Source organism: Oncorhynchus kisutch, linkage group LG30 (assembly GCF_002021735.2).
Source record: "Oncorhynchus kisutch isolate 150728-3 linkage group LG30, Okis_V2, whole genome shotgun sequence".
Lineage (NCBI taxonomy): Eukaryota > Metazoa > Chordata > Actinopteri > Salmoniformes > Salmonidae > Oncorhynchus > Oncorhynchus kisutch.
Window position 1 is genome coordinate 10584499 of NC_034203.2, and position 17433 is coordinate 10601931.

General features: G+C 43.8%; 1 protein-coding gene across 1 annotated transcript; it reads right to left on the reverse strand.

Moving 5' to 3' along the window:
- Nucleotides 1-46: 46 nt before the first annotated feature.
- Nucleotides 47-16804, reverse strand: LOC109875410 (artemin-like). The gene is made up of 5 exons (XM_020467753.2): nucleotides 16219-16804; nucleotides 15495-15672; nucleotides 2103-2194; nucleotides 1689-1887; nucleotides 47-1502 (listed from the first exon to the last, which is right to left on the reverse strand). Exons 2-5 carry the CDS (start codon nucleotides 15583-15585, stop codon nucleotides 1012-1014), a joined length of 873 nt encoding a protein of 290 aa, XP_020323342.2. The 5' UTR covers nucleotides 15586-15672; nucleotides 16219-16804; the 3' UTR covers nucleotides 47-1011.
- Nucleotides 16805-17433: the final 629 nt, after the last annotated feature.

Here is a 17433-nt window from a genome sequence, read left to right on the forward strand (position 1 = left end):
AGGGGTGAATCTTAGAAATAATAAGCAATCCACAGTATATCTAGAAATACTTTATTCCTACGCAGAATAATGTCATTGTTGTACAAAAATAAAGGAAACCATTTCAATAGTAATATTGACTGTAATTGTTCTGAAATACTGAAACAACAATGAAAAAATGAAACTAAGCTTGTAACCTTGTTAGGTTTTCAGCCACAAGACTATTTCCTTCCTTTGCGTGAAATGAGACATACTGCATGTTGAGTTCCTTGCCCACTTGTTTTGATCTTTTTGATGTTTCAAAACCCCCCCAAAATCAAACACAATTCAAAGTCTAAGGATCCAGCAACACAAACCCCCCGGGATATGTGATCATGACAATAAATATAAATCTACAGTCCATAAAAACGACCTCATATGAAATGACAATAAATAAATAACTTATCTGTAATAAATATGTTGACTATAATGCAGCAATGCAAAGAGATGCATGGCATCCGTTTCGTACAATTCAAGAGAACATTGAAAAAATGAAGTTACGGAAAATCCCTGTTTTGAGCCTGTCTACTTGTGGTCAAATGCAATGAGATATGGTCCTCTTTTTGACCTTTGAGTCAATATTTTAATCAGTACTCCAGGTCAGTCTTATACATATCCCAACTGCTGTGAATATTAAGATCCTACCATTGTATGGTCACCATCTTGTTAAAAACTGTTCCCAGAGACTATCTTGCCATTCGGTCATGACAGTCTCTCATTGCAACCGAATCCACTTTATCCTCAACAGAAAATGTACAACAGGAAGAGGCGTGGCCTCACTCCACCATCATAGACACTCTACAGAATCTCCATCCTGCTTTGTACTGGGGACCAGCCCTGTTGCATATGTTTCGGAGCGACTACTTCTGCCCTCCCAGAACCTCTCTCTAGACCCAAACACAACGGCGAGCCACCATCTGTATATAATCAGGCAGGCGTGAGTGACAGACAGTTACCACCCTGCCCTATTCATCCTCCTCTTGGCTGGCTCCCTCAGCCCATACACATGCAGCTGGCCGCCGACAGTGACTGGATGGTCTGCCACGTGGTGTGGGCGTCCATGAAGGACACTGGCTCATAGCGGTCAGGCCGGCAGCAGGGGTGGGCACTGACCCGCCGGGAGGTCCTCCGCGGCAGTGACCCGTTCTCCATCAGGGACCATAGAGCCAGGTCGTAGTTGGTCCTGGACGACTGGCAGGAGCCCACGCAAAACTTGAAGAGGATGATCTCGTCCGAGTCGAAGCCCAGGCCCAAGTCCCGCACCCGCATCTCTCGTTTCTCCACCCTGCAGTCTGGGCTGCTCTGCTGGGGCTGCCTGACCTTTCCCTTTCCTTTGCCCTTTCTGTCCCTCTCTTTCTTCCTCCTCTTCTTCTTTTTCTTGGCCAATCCTGTTGGTTCGGCGTCTGAGGGGTCAGAGTTGCGGGGGGAACGGCCCACCCACCGGCCACTGGGGTGGTCGTCCGCTTCGTCCATCACAGAGGGGTCTGAAAGAGAGAGCCAGAGAGAGCGAGAGAGAGAGAGAGAGAAGATCAGTGGCTTGTACTCTGTGATCGTATTTTACACCCTTCTTTTACTATTCCCTATTCATGGAGAACATCATGCTGGATTAACAAGTGATGTAGAAAACAGATCTAAAAGATCTAAAAAGCACTTCCTGGTTCCACTCTTACCAGAGAGGCCATGCCAGGGGGAGTATGGGTCACTCTCCCCCTCTTGTTGCTCATCCACCTCAGGTAGAGTGTCTGGGAGCTGCCTCTCCCACATCCCTCCCACCCGTCCCAAAGCCTGGACAGAGTCTGCCCCCAAACCAGTGCCCATACGGGCCCCCTCCACCAGGGGCAGCAAAGAGACCACCACCCACAGCACCACCTACAAAAGCGGACAGTAGTTAATGGGAGATGGTCCACAGTTCAGAGAAACAACACAGCCAACAGTATGACAACTATAATAAGGAGGATGATGATGAGATGATGTTGGAGAGGATGAGATGTTTTTGATAGGTGATGATAATAGTGGTGATTACGAAGATGATGATAATGATAGTAAAGATAATAAGTCACCAATAAGCAGAACGAGTCACTCACCTTCCAGTTACTCAGGTGGTAAGGGGCGCCTGCTGACGGCATTGCGGTAACCCCCGGTCTGTCTCTCCTCCTCGTCCTCCATCTTGCTCCACCTGGAGGGAAAGCAGAACAAGGCCTCGCTCTGTCAATTGTCCCAATCTCAAGAACGCACTCTGAAAAGAATAACATAAACTAACTGCACAACATGATGTGGCCTGCGATAACGTATCCATATTAACCAATACTGTACAAAAACACCCTTTCAACCCTTAAACAACCCGACGTGTCACATCAATCATGTCCTCAATGCGAAGGATATGTTTATTGTTACGGAGGTAAAAAGGCTAGTGTTTGCTGCCGGGGAGTGCGGCTAGTGTCGGCTTGTCTGTACATACAGCCACACAACAGCTCCTGTCCAGCGACAAAGGCTACCTTCAGTCAGATACCTGTCAAAGACATTCTTTATTTAGGAGGAGGTAGGGCTGGTTCTGTAGAAGGGGCACCGGGGGGAACCACAGAGATGAGGAGGTGGTGATAAGGGGTGCGAGCATCGCAGATGTTTACATACGAGGTGTACAGTGTGACCGGGTTAGCTGTATGTCAATGGCAGCACCACATGCCCCACTCAAGGGTTTTTCCTGTAAAGAACCCTAAAAAGGCTCAAACACAACATTTGACTGGGGTTTAGAACATTCGCTAAAAGGTTCCTGGTTCGATCACCAGTTTCGGCAACAAATTTGAGGTTAATGGTAAAGGTAAACAAACAAGTAAATAGAGCTAGCAGATCAGATTCACAGATAGCGTAGCGGTTCATGAGCATTGGACCAGTTACTGAAAGGTTGTTGGTTCAAGTCCCTGAGCCGACTAGGTATACAATTGGTTAATGTGCCCTTGAGCAAGGCATTTAACCCTAATTTCTCCTGTAAGTCGCTCTGGATAAGCGTCTGCTAAATGACTAAAATATTGAAAACCAATGGGCGTTTGCTCCACTTAATTTGTTAACACAGTGAAGCACCTGCTGCTAGAACAGCGGAGCGTTAATTTAATCAATTGGTCTCAGAAACGCAACAGAAACAAGTGATTCTATCTCTCTCCAAAGAGATGAGTTGCCATTTATTCGTCGTGGACTCATCTAGGAATACAAGAACTAAAAGCACACGGAATTGCACCAGAGATTAGGCATGGATTTCAGCACCCTGCACTACTCTCATTGAGCAGCTGGGGGCTTAGCTGTCCACATCCTGCTACTGGTCATGTCTCTCAGCTCTCCATACGTATCCCAGCTGACGTGCCATGTAAGTAACACCTTAGGATACGTGCATACATGGAGGGATTGACTAGAAACAACACCGGTTCTCAAGAGATGTCTTCTGGAAATGTTAAAGCCCATACGATGAACTCAGTCAAACTTGGTTGGTTTCGACATCAACCGATGTTATGACGAAATGAAATTCAGCTCACCAAACAAATTGACACAACACATGGGGATGGCACAGCAGATTCTGTAAAAACGAGCATAGGCCTATATAAGATACATCAACAGTCATCTATCATCTACCAGAGAGGCGCGACAGCCTGGTAGCTGAACCAGAGCGGGACGTGAAGGTCCACGGTAAGGTATGTAAACTCTGCTGCTCTTCAATGTTTCTAAATACAGCCCTCGGGATGCGTCCCAAATGGCACCCTATTCCCTTTATAGTGCGCTCCTTTAGGCCGGGGCCCATAGGACTCTGGTCAAAAGAAGTGCACTACATGGAGGACAATCATCGTGATGCTATCTTTACTCAGGATGATGGAGGACTGGGGAGATTACAGTGCAAAGGTTACGATAGGATCTGTGCTTGCATCACCGGCTATGCTGCCGAAGATTACAGAAGCTTGACTATATCAATATAGTTACTGAGAAATAATAGGTCAAATCAGGCCCAGGGAGAAAGCAGACAATCTCTTACACAATGGAACCTGAAAAGCAGAGATAAATGTGTGTGTTTTTGTGTGTGTGTGTGTGTGCGTGCGCACCCGCATGTGTGTGTCGGAGGAGAGAGACCGAGAGAGACTGCAATCCAAAACCAGGCAGCAAACTCGCCAACTCCCTCTCCCCTAACCTGATTTAAAAACTGGCCATTAAGAGAGAGAGGTTAAAGGGGATTTTTCAACAGATCCCCTCTCGGTCCCTTGAGAGGCCTTGTACTGAGTCCTTAATTCCACAGCTGGGAGCGTTTAGCCTCCTTTAGCCCTGTACGCTGGGTGTCTATGTGGGCCTGTCTGGCCGGCTCACTTCACCCCACCACTCTGGAGCTGTTTACAGTCCAATACCTCCAGCCCCTCAGGGTAGAAGGTGGAGGTGGGCTACTGAGTCCTGAAGACCTCCAGAGCTTCGGAGCCTCTGTGTGTGTGTGTGTGTGTGTGAGTTGTGTGTGAATGTATGTTTGTGTGATGTGCCTCAAGGGATTTGGTATGGTCAGCAGCCTGTTCATCTGCAAATGTGCAATAGGAGAGTCGATTGGTTGTCACCTTATATTTGTGTTGTTGGTACAGTGCCCACCTATTACTTATACAGGTCATTGAATTGTACCTTTGTTCTGAGTAAGGATACATTTGCCCTGATATAGAGGGAATAATGTAAGCTCTCCTTCTTAAAACAGTTTTATTAAACAATCAATAATGACATGTTAATTGATATTTGCTCAGGGCTTGCGCCCAAAACTAATATATGGACGAATGACATTGGTTGAACATAAACGTGATTCACATTATCATCACCGAGTTGGGTAGCTAGCTATACGTTTAAAGTGGCTTCTTTGTTGTGTTACAGCCTGAATTTAAAATGAGTAGCTGGAATGTCTTGAGTCAATAAGTATTCAACCCCTTTCTCATGGCAAGCCAAAATAAGTTCAGGAATAAAAATGTGCTTAACAAATCACATAATAAGTTGTATGGCCTCACTGTGTGTGAAATAATAGTGTTTAACATGAATTTTAAACAAAGTATCAACCATAAATACCCGGGGGGTTTTCCAACACCTCACAAAGGGCACCTATTGGTAGATGGGTAGAAAAAAGGAAGCTGAAATTGAATATCCCTTTGAGCATGGTGATGTTATTAATTACACTTTGTATGGTGTATCAATGCACACAGTCACTACAAAGATACAGGTGTCCTTCCTAACTCAGTTGCCGGAGAGGAAGGAAACTGCTCAGGGATTTCATCATGAGGTAAATGGAAACTTTAAAACAGTTACAGAGTTTAATGGCTGTGATAGGAGAAAACTGAGGATGGATCAACAGCACTATAGTTAATCCACAATACTAACCTAATTGACAGAGTGAAAATAAGAAAGCTTGTATACTATAAGAAATATTCCGAAAGATGCATCCTGTTTGTAACAAGACACTAAAGTAATACAGCAAATAATGTGGCAAAGTAATTCACTTTGTGTCCTGAACACAAAGTGTTATGTTTGGGGCAAATCCAATACACCACATAACTGAGTACCACTCTCCATATTTTCAAGCATAGTGGTGGCTTCATCATGTTATAGTCATGCTTGTAATCATTAAGACTGGGGCGTTTTTCAGGACAAACAATAAACTGAATGGAGCTAAGCGTAGGCAAAATCCTAGAGGAAAACTTTGTTCAGCCTGCTTTTCAACAGACACTGGGAGACAAATCCACCTTTCAGCATGACAATAACCTAAAACACCAGGCAAAATATGCACTGGAGTTGCTTACCAAGATGACATTGAATGTTCCTGCCTGGCGTAGTTACAGTTTTGACTTAAATCTACTTGAACATCTATGGCAAGACCTGAAAATGGTTGTCTAGCAACGATCAACAACAAATTTGACAGTGCTGAAAAGAATAGCTGTCAAATGTTGCACAATCCAGGTGTGGAGAGCTCATTGAGACTTACCCAGAAAGATTTGCAGCTGTAATTGCTGCCAAAGGTGCTTCTACAAAGTATTCACTCAGGACGGTGAATGCTATATAAATGAGATATTTCTGTATTTCATTTTCAACACATTTGTAAAAAAAAATCTAAACACATGTTTTCACTTTGTCAATATGGGGTATTTTGTGAAGATGGGTGAGGGGAAAAAATATTTAATCCATTTTCAATTCAGGCTGTAACACAACAAAATGTGGAATAGGTCAAGAGGTACGAATACTTTCTGAAGGCACTGTACATCATTCTGTATTCTACATGTGTGAAAGCTCTCATAGAAGCGTAGAGCAAGCTAGGCTGGGATTCCCTTCTGTGTTCTGTCTCACTTTAAAGGGGAAGTTGAGGATTTTACGAATTAAAGTTGCACTCCAGTGTCCTTTTCACCTCATTTATCATCTCATTTAGTTAACAAAAGGCACATCTCAATAAGTGGTCCAGGCATCCTCATAACATGGCACAAGTGTGTGTGTGTGTGTGTGTGGGGGGGGGGGGGGGGGTTCCCTCTTTTGTTCTCTATTGCTGCTCTATTGTTCACACAAGCAAGGGGGGAGGCAGGTGACAACGGAGGGCACCCTAAAAATGTTTTTTACTGTTACTTGTGTGTACATTACTGTATCATTATGTGGGATATTGTTTTTCAACAGGAACATTTTTTTAAAAAATAGCTGGAGTGAGTCTTTAATGTTAGATGGTTCCTTACCCTGAAAGTAGTCTGTGGGCCAGGAGAAACTATAAATCATCACTTCCATTGATTTTAGTTAGAGGTGGCTAAAGTTTAAGTTTGTCGCGGCTGCTAGAAAACCGAAACATGGATTATAGTTTCTCCTGGCCAAAAAACATACTTACGAGGTGAGGAACCATCTAACATCAAGTTGTAAAATCTTGAACTTCTCCTTTAACAGCCCACATCCCATCTCTCCAGAACAGAACCCTCTCCTATAATGATGCCCCATTAGAGGTGTTCTATCCGCCAGCTCTACCTGTCATAGACAGAGCCCTGCCGGCATGGGGGTATGGAAGGGACCTCACTAAATCACCACCGCAATAAAAGACACCTGGGGAGAAAGAGGAGAAGAGGAGATACAGAGTACTAGCCACAGCCGCCAGGTCCTTGCCTAATCATTACCAGACACACTTTTATCTGGGGGGGGGGGGGTACACAAACTCCCATATCACCTATGATGATATACTGTACACGGCATACGTGTTCCCTATTCCTTCTGGTTCCTGTGCAAACCTGTTCTGATATGTACAGTTCACGTCCAAATCAGAACAGACAATTTGTACGTCTGGCAGTTTACAACTATGTTTGTTTGCTTTTCAGTTTTTAGACTGTGCTGTTAGCAAACCCACAAACCCCACCCAGTCTTGTACTTGTATGTCCTTACGGTGTTAAAGTGTCGGGTTTGGGTTCGAATCCCCCCCCCCCCCTACTACTCTCGCCACACTGATTGCACCGCTGCACCAGATGTGCCCTTCTAACTGCTGCTAGACTTAGACTGCAGTCAGCAGCGACAGAACCAGAGGGTCTGAATACGCCACATAATCCCCTAATCCCTTCCAGGCTGGAGAGGAGAAGAGGTGATTACTCGTTAGTGCCAGTTTCCACTCTTTAGCCGAGCTGTCACCGGTGGAAAATCCACAGAACGCTGCCAAAATGAGAAACAGAGAGCTGGGGATGTTTGCGGCTCGGAGAAACCCAGTCAGAAGCGGCAATCAGAAGGTGTGGACAACACTTCCCTGGGCAGGCTATCCCTGAAGGAGATGCTAGCTAGAAGTCAGTGCGTTTCTTGCACTGAAGAGTTGCTTGAGATTCTTCTACTGAAGACAGAGGCAGTCTTGACAGATTCATAAACACATGATGGTTGTGTTTCTCAGGCGTGCCACACAAAGATACTGATACACAACAGAATAGCCGTTACGGATGAAAGACAGGCTAATAAGAGAGTACTGATCTGTGCTTCCGATCATACTAAGAGATCATACAAAAGTGCCTAGTCAAGCCGAATAGGCTCAGCCTGGTCCAAGATCTGTTTGTGCTGTCTTGCCAACTCCTATGGTCAGTGTCATGCCACATTGTCACTTTCACTGTCATGCTAGGCATTAACAAGACAGCACAAGCAGATACAGGATTAGGATATACCAGTGCAGGGTCATTGTTAAGATGAGAGAACAAGGGCCAATATCAGTGTTTAGCTCATAGTGGCTCTGGATAGGAAAGAGGAAGCGGTACAACTGAACCTCAATTAGTCCTTAACGGGTAGACAGAGTAAGCTGGTTGCAATCAGTGGTGCTGGTTAGAAGCAAACAAAGTGGTTGCCTGGTGATAAAACTATAACCTAAGGGCAGAATCCTAACTTGAGATGTGTGCACTTAACTTGGACTTTCTCATAAATCATTTATTTAACCTTTATTTAACTAGGCAAGTCAGTTAAGAACAAATTCTTACTTACAATGACAGCCTAGGAACAGTGGGTTAACTGCCTTGTTCAAGAGCAGAGCAACAGATTTCTACCTTATCAGCTCAGGGATTCAATCTAGCAACCTTTTGGTTACTGGCCCAACGCTCTAACCACTAGGCCGCCCTTGATGTCAATGGAAGATCTGTGCGAAAGCTTGGGTTCCGCTCACAGATCTCAAGATAGAATTCAGGTCTAAGTGAGCAGTGATTTACCTCCATGGCCCCAAGGTTAGCATCCTCTCACTGTGGAGGAGAGCTCTAGAAAGGTTCAGAGAAAAACAGGTAATGGTGTTTTTACTGGGGAACCAAGTGTTTGAAGTAGCATGGACGGATTAGTACCCTCACCCTCATGCCTAAACCCCTGTCCCTCTCAGAGATGCTGTGGAATGGGATATCATACTCTCCAGCCTCTTATTATAAGGAACAGGGTCCAGGGGTGGGTGTTAAAATGTATCCTCCAGAAGGACATTAGACATATCACCCCTAACCTTAACCTCAATGGCACTAAACCACTCCCACTGCTCTGATTGGTTCTTTGGTCAGTTTGTTTGACTCTTTAGAGTACCATAGTCTTAATACCCATAAAACCTAGCGGTCAAACCGGGAAATTGTCCCAATCGTTTTTTCAACCACTCATTTTTCTCATAGGGGATTTTATAAATAAGGGCTGTGTTTTGTTTAGGCCTACCCTGACCTGACGTTTCGATAAACGTGTAAATCTCTCTCGGACAAGGTATTTACCCCCCAAAAATGAAATGCTATTTAGCTGCTAATGTGGCTATCATACAGAACTACAAATTCAGTGATGCTCTGGATGAGACTGCCGAATCGAGGCAAAGGTAAGAATCTCTGGATTAACAATCTGTTAACTACATTTAGTGATGAATAAATTGGCTAAACTTACTTTAATTTACAATTCTGTGAACTCTCTAGGGCAAATTTTTTATTTACACTAGCAAAGGTGTCAGCGAAAGATGACAAGCAGGAAGGAGCTTGTAGGGATTTGTAGTCTTATATGATGTCTACTTTGATGCTAATTAAATAGAGCCGACTATATTGATAAAAGTCATGCGGTCCGAGAGAGATTTAAATGGTTATCAAAACGTCACGCCAGTGTAAGCCTACACAAAACACAGCCCTTATTTTAAGTGTTTCTAAAATCCCCTATGGGAAAAATGAATGGTGAAAAAAATGATTGGAACCATTTCCTTGTTGGGTATTATAACACCTCCACTGTGGGGCTCTATTCTAACTGAAGGAAATGTACTACTGTGGGGTTTTCCATGTGAAAAGCAATGTCTGCCTTTTTTTCTACTAAGTCGGCCACTGGGTCATTGGAATGTTCAATTGATTTGAACTTTGTGCTTTGTGTGAATGGAAACAACTGCCTTCACAGACAGTTTTTCTGGAGATACCTCATCGCAACCAATAATGGACGACAACTTCATATGACCAAGACACTGCATGTAACGGTTCTGCCTTTGTTTCTTGCTAGCACACTCCCTAGTCCCTATAAGATCCCAAATTCCAAGCTGATTAATGCCGTTTAAGAGGGAGTCACAGAAAAAGAACACTTGGGTGAACCTCACCTTAAATGGGAACACATTAAGTTGTGTTATGGCAGCGATAGAGGATAGGATTTCAGATGACAGGTTTTGTGAGCGCTACAATCTGCTGGAGTCACATCAGCAGGAAAGAGTGGGAGAGTGAGAGTAGAGAGTGGGAGAGTGAGAAAGGAGGAAAATGTTGGAGACAATATATGGAGAGATATCTACAACAACAAAAAATGAAAAGAAAAAACATAACTGTCCTCAATATGTCGTCATCTCTTTTTAAAACACACTATCCTTGTGGGGACCAATGAAATTGATTCTCGTTCAAAATCATATTTTCCCTAACCCTAACCCTTAACCTAACCCTGACCTTAACCTTAACCCTAACCCAAAACCTAACCCTTCACCTCAAAACCCTAACCCTTATTGTAACCCCAACCCTAAACTTAGGAACCTGCGAAATGTCCCTAATTATCCGAATTGTCCTTGTTTTACTATCCTTGTGAGGACCCCCCCCCCCCCCCAACCCAACCCTACCCCACCAAACCTCCTCTCCCCTTTCCCTCAACATCCCATGTCTCATTTCGTCTAATTAAGTTGAGTGTGGTCCAGACCCAGGGAAAGCTGGCCATTAATGCGTCACTGCATCTGGATGAACAAACGCCCTGCAGAGCGTTTTTTTCCGTGTCGCCCGCTTGTCTTGAACCCCAGACGGGCTCTGGTAATGACCTGCTGGCCCGGTAGTTCAAAGGAGCCCTTGACACCATGATGAATGAAGCTGACCCGGCAATTTCGGAAGAATACAGCTTATTGTATCAAAAAAAAGTGCTGGAAGCCACAAACACGGCAGTGCAAACACTGCTAGTTAACATTCTTCTCGAATTCAAGAGCAAATTTATAAGAGTGAGATCTTGCGATAAAAACAGGAGTTTTGCTGCGTGTTTCATCAGTGTTTTGAACTGTGGTAACTATCGCTTTGTTCTAAATGTAAGTCTGCTTGAAGAGCCAAAGTGCTCGACGACAAATCAGCAATAGACATTAAGTACAATAACACAGGTATAATACTGGTATACTTAGCAGTATGTCCCAACTGCAAGAAAGTAAGACAGAAATGGCGAGCGTTGACAAAAAAAACGAAATTCCTTTTGGTCAGATCATGCCCCCTTCACTTTACCCCAGAAGATGTATTGTAGCTCAGTGAGTTCGTTAAACAATTCCAGATTGAGGTAGGTTGCCCTGTGGCACTCCAGGTTGCATAACCAATCTCTCTCATTACTTACACACTCTCACAGACAAGGCAAGCCAGACAAACCTTCCCTGTGTAGACTTCTAAATAGAACTCTATTACAGTGGATTTAGTGTAGACCTTACAGAAAATTATTTTTCTCACAGATTTACACATAATACTGCATAATGACGAAGTAAAAACATGTTTTTAGAAATGTTTGCAAATGTTTTGAAAATGAACTGTATACACTATATATGCAAAAGTATGTGGACACCCCTTCAAATGAGTGGATTTGGCTATCTCAGCCACACCCGTTGCTGACAGGTCCAAAACAATCACGCACACAGCCCTGCAATCTCCATAGACCAAAGATTGGCAGTAGAATGGCCTTACTGAAGAGCTCAGTGACTTTCAACATCGCACCGTCATAGGATTCCACCTTTCTAACAAGTCAGTTTGTCAAATTTCTGGCCTGCTAGAGCTGCCCCGGTCAACTGTAAGTGCTGTTATTGTGAAGTGAAGACGTCTAGGTGCAACAACGGCTCAGCAGCAAAGTGGTAGGCCACATAAGCTCACAAAACAGGTCCGCTGAGTGCTGAAGCGGATAAAAATCATCTGTCTTCAGTTGCAACACTCACTACTGAGTTCCAAACAGCCTCTGGAAACAATGTTAGCACAAGAACTGTTCATCAGGAGCTTCATGAAATGGATTTCCATGGCCAAGCAGCCACACACAAGTCTCAGATCACCATGCACAATACCAAGCGTAGGCTGGAGTGGTTCCAATTCATCCCGAAGGTGATCGATGGGGTTGAGGTCAGGGCAAGCCAGGCAAGTTCTTCCACACCTAACTTGACCAAACCATTTCTGTATGGACCTTGCTTTGTGCACCAAGCGTCAGCTGGAGTGATGTAAAGCTTGACGCTGTTAGACTCTGGAGCAGTGGAAACGCGTTCCCTGGAGAGATGAATCATGCTTCACCATTTGGCAGGCTGACGGACTAATCTGGGTTCGGTGGATGCCAGGAGAACCCTACCTGCCCCAATGCATAGTGCCAACTGTAACATTTGGTGGAGGAGGAATAATGGTCTGGGGCTGTTTTTCATGGTTCAGTCTAGGCCTCTTGTTCCAGTGAAGAGAAATCTCAACGCTACAGCATACAATGACATTCTACACGATTCTGTGCTTCCAACTTTTGGGAAGGCCTTGCTCTGTATCAGCATGACAATGCCCCCGTGCACAAAGCGAGGTCCATACAGAAATGGTTTGGTCGAGATTGGTGTGGAAGAACTTGACCGGCTTGCAGAGAGCCCTGACCTCAATCCCGTCGATCACCTTTGGGATGAATTGGAACGCCGGGCCTAATCGCTCAACGTCATTTCCCAACCTCACTAATGCTCTTGTGGCTGAATGGACCTCTTCTTGGTATGCAACTGCAGTATAGATTTGGCCATGTGTTTTAGGTTATTGTCCTGCTGAAATATGAATTTATCTCCCAGTGTCCGGTTGGAAAGTTCACTGAACCAGGTTTTCCTCAAGGATTTTGCCTGTGCTTAGCTCCATCCAGTTTATTTTTTATCCTGAAAAACTCCCCAGTCCTTAACTATTACAAGCATACCCATAATATGACACAGCCACCACTATGCTTGAAAATATGGAGAGTGGTACTCAGTAATGTGTTGTATTGGATTAGTATTGTGGAGTAACTACAATGTTGTTGATCCATCCTCAGTTTTCTCCAGTCACAGCCATTAAACTCTGTATTCTGTAATTGGCCTCATGGTGAAACCCCTGAGCAGTTTCCTTCCTATCCGGCAATTGAGGAAGGACACCTGTATCTTTGTAGTGACTGGGTGTAATTAATAACTTCACCATGCTCAAATGGATAGTTTTCTTTATACCCATCTACCAACCCTTCTTTTTGAGGCATTGGAAAACCTCCCTGGTCTTTGTGGTTGAATCTGTGTTTGAAATTCCCTGCTTGACTGAGGGACCTTACAGATAATAGTGTGAGTGGAGTACAGAGATGAGGTAGTCATTCAAAAAATCATTTTTGCACACAGATTGAGTCCATGCTACTTATTATGGGACTTGATAAGGACACATTTTTACTACTGAACTTATTTAGGCTTGCCATAACAAAAGGGTCAAATACCCCAAAATACATTTTAAATACAGGCTGTAACACAAGAAAATGTGGGAAAAGTCAATGGGTGTGAATACTTTCTGAAGGCCCTGTACATTTTCAAGTGATCTAATATTTGCTTTACCACTAGGGGGAGGGAGTAGAACTTTGATAACACTTGAGTTTAGCAACTTGCAGGTAATAAGAAATATACAACACGTTGATGCATTTAACGTTGATATGGAACCATCCGCCTCCCAGAGGAGATACAGACGGATGTTAAGATGCAACAATGAAAGAGAAGTGAAGTAGAAATGAGAGCATGTAGTGAAATACACCTCCAGACCCAAAAAACACCCTCTCATTCCCATAAAGTACAAGCTTGTTTAAACAGACCATGCAGGCCACACAGAGGGAGGTTGTAGGAAAAGGGGAAAAAAAGAGTGTCCAGTTGATCTGATCCCTAACCGGGCTGCAGACCTCCATGACCTTTGACCCGGGAAAGTGGAACCAGTGGAAGGATCACAGGAGAATGTGAGATACCTCAGGTACCACAGATCTCATGCTCTCTCTCTCTCTCTCTCACACACACACACACACACACACACACACACACACACACACACACACACACACACAATACTACCTGGAAGTGAAATAGCAGAGTAAATGGACAGACCTAAATCAACTCAAGGGAGCTATTTAGTGCCTCACTTCACACATGCACGCACAAACATTGTTTGCGTATAAAAGTAGAGCTCTTATTATCGAAGGTTGGACAATATCATCTTTCTGCTCTTTTGCTGATTCCGAGTTTGCTTTCTGCAACTCCTTATCAATGCTGGTGGATTGACATCGCCGGTGTTTCATTCTGTGGGAACTTGATTTCCCTACAGACTGCAGAGTAGTTAACAGTATGAGCCACCTTGAGTTTGGAATTCATCTTCAAACGTATACAATTTGACCCAGTTCCCTGACCTCCCCAATCTACACTGTGCTACTGGGATGCTAGAGGTCCAGTAAGTGCCCGACGAAACACTGAGACTAAAGCCGCCACTGCATCAGCCTTCCCTTTAGAGGTGAGTATAAAGTCAACTAAGAAAGCAGACTAATACTGCAGGTAGCCTAGCTGTTAGAGAGCGTTGGGCCAGTAACTGAAAGGTCACTGGATCGAATCCCTGAGCTGACAATGTGAAAAATCTGGCGGTGTGGCTGTGAGGAAGGCACTTAATCCTAATTGCTTCTGTAAGTTGCTCTGGATAAGAGTGTCTGCTAAATGACCAAAAATGTATCTAGCACCTGGGAGGCAATGGAAATCAGGGGAAATGGATACGCCTGTATGTGTGAGGTTGTATGCATGCTTTGAGGGGGGGGGGGGGGGGTACACGCTGAACATTAGCACGTGTGTGAACAATGCTTTGATATTCAGATTGCAGCCCCCCCCCCTTGGAGAGGGTCACACACTAAGACTTCCTAGCTGCCACTGTTTCCTCAGAGTAAGAGATTACCAGGGAATTGGCACAAGAACAGGTCAAGGATAACCTATACTGTAGCCAATCTACATTGGGCAGGTTCAATTTACACACAGAATAAGCTTTTTTTTAGGACTGATTTGAATCAGAAAGGTTAGAAAGGCTGTATTATTAATATGACGATAGTATTCAATCAGTTTACAGAGGCAGAATCAGTTTGTGGCATAACAGATAAACATTTATGACAAAAATACTCCCAATAGGTCTGCATGAAAAAAATCTGGTGACTCAACAAGTCAGGCCAGAACAGGTGGCAGGTGTGATCAAAAAGAGTTTTACATGACAAAAGCAGCTGCTGTGAAAAGAAAGCCTTTGACATCAAACCAGCCATTTAATTGTTGGCATAGCAAACACTAAGAGAAGGGTAATGACTAATGACAGGTAAGGAATGTGGCTTTCATAGCAGCAATGTACCATAACACGCAAGTAAAGGAATAGGAATTTAATCAATTTATCAAAAATCCGTTTTAAATTAATTAAATACCTCATGTAGTCTAAATTCATTATTTCCTACTCAAACAAATATATATATTTTTTTGTAGAATTCAAAGGAAAATTGTGCGTTACCGATTATCCCATGCGTATAAATCCAGTCTGAGCGCACGCCGGAGAGGTCAGACCCTTTCCCCCAGCGTGCTCCTGGTCGGCTGTGGAGCATGTCTTGGCGGTGAAAATCCACTCAATGATGTCCTTTAAATGCACATCATTTTCAAGCGTCCAACTTTTCAGGTTATCTCCTCTTTGCCTGAAGTGAACAAAAAAACAACAATTCAAAGGCTTTGGTTTCAGGAGAGCGCGAAAGGCGCCTCCCTCTATGCGGCCAAGCCTTTCTCTTCTCCTCTCCACCAAATCCTTTCAGTTTCACCCAGCATAGGAACACAATGTGTATAAATATAATTTTAATTTCGTAAAAAAGTTGAATAGTACAGATAAATACGCACATTGCCAAAATATGTATGCTGCACGCTGTCCCTGCAAGGGGCAATTCGAAATTAAAGGCACTGCAAGTACATTTTTGTCTAACTTAAATCTCGTGGGAACATTCCGTTAATTATTTAATGTTGGGCACATCTGTAGAAATGTCAAAGGCTTTATCATTTCAAAGAAACGTTATTAAATGAACACACTTTATTTGCTGTTTGTGAGTGTGTGTGTGTGAGAGAGAGAGGGTTCATGTATGTATGATAAATTACAGACTCAGCGTCTTATGTATCATGCATTGTTATTGACAATTATAAACCATTTTTAAACATACAAAGCAATATAACGTGTACATTAAGTTCACCCTTACCTTTAGGACTTGCTCAGTCTTGCCTCCAAACATTGAGTTGAGAAACTAGTAAACAACGCGCCAAGAACGCTCATAACCTTTAGGCTATTCCTGGGTTATTCCACAATAAAATTTAAAAACATAACATTTCCAAGATACACGTTCGATTTTTTGGGATATAACTGCATTCCGGCTATGTCCTTGTTACAGAAACGTTGTCTATAGTGTCTCTCATTCAGACCTTGGAACTCGATGCCGTTCTTGTCTTTGGTACCTGTTATTTTTCACACGTATACCTCAGGTTCAAAGACTATTGATGAGACCCTGCGCGCGTCAAAATCTACTTCTCAGCAACTGAGGATAAACGCATTTGCAACATTTCAACTCCATGCTCCATGTCATTACGTGATGACTTTGCAACTATTACCGAAGCTCCAAATATTGTACGCTATCCCATCGATCTTTGTTGAGGAAATATCAGACACACCTAGGACAAAAAAAAATGTATCCAATGTTCAGCCTTTGCCGCTCTTGTGTCTATTCTGCCGCACACTACAGAAACACCATATAATACCCAAGCACTGGAGGCTAAATATTCACCACGCTGCTCTGCCTGTCAAAAGTCTTGTGACACCAGAGAGAACGGACGCTGTGAGAGTGCAGTGATTTCTCCTGCCCCTCAACATAGCTAAAACATAGTTGTGTTCATGGAGAGAGGGCGCACTGGAATTGTCATATTTTATTTGCTTTTGTGTTTGGATCTGGAGACCTGTCGGTGTGTCAGTATTGACAACAAGGTTCTGAGGAAAAAATAAGAACAGGAGTCCTACATATATTTTGAGGAGATGCATGTTCTTCTAAGAATTGCCACATCGCCCACGGACTGACTCCCAAGTTGTTTATGCTCCGAGTCCCATAAACTTGAGAATTTTTACTGCATTTCTTACATTCTTCATCAACTAACAAGACACACACACACTCTTTTATGTTTGCCAACCTCCACTCCATGTTTACATAGTCACACAGGGCCTCCCTTACAGACTGTGTCACCAAGGCTACTGTCACCCATGGCGAGAGGGATGGATTGAGGGCAGAGGCAGTGAGGGGGATTCCTTCAGAAAGGGCCTGCCTGACACACTTCAGGCCAGGCTTGTGGTTGCACCGTACAGCACGCACCTCAACTCCAGGGCCTCGCACCCCAACCCAACCCACCACACCTTCCACCCCCTTACCAGG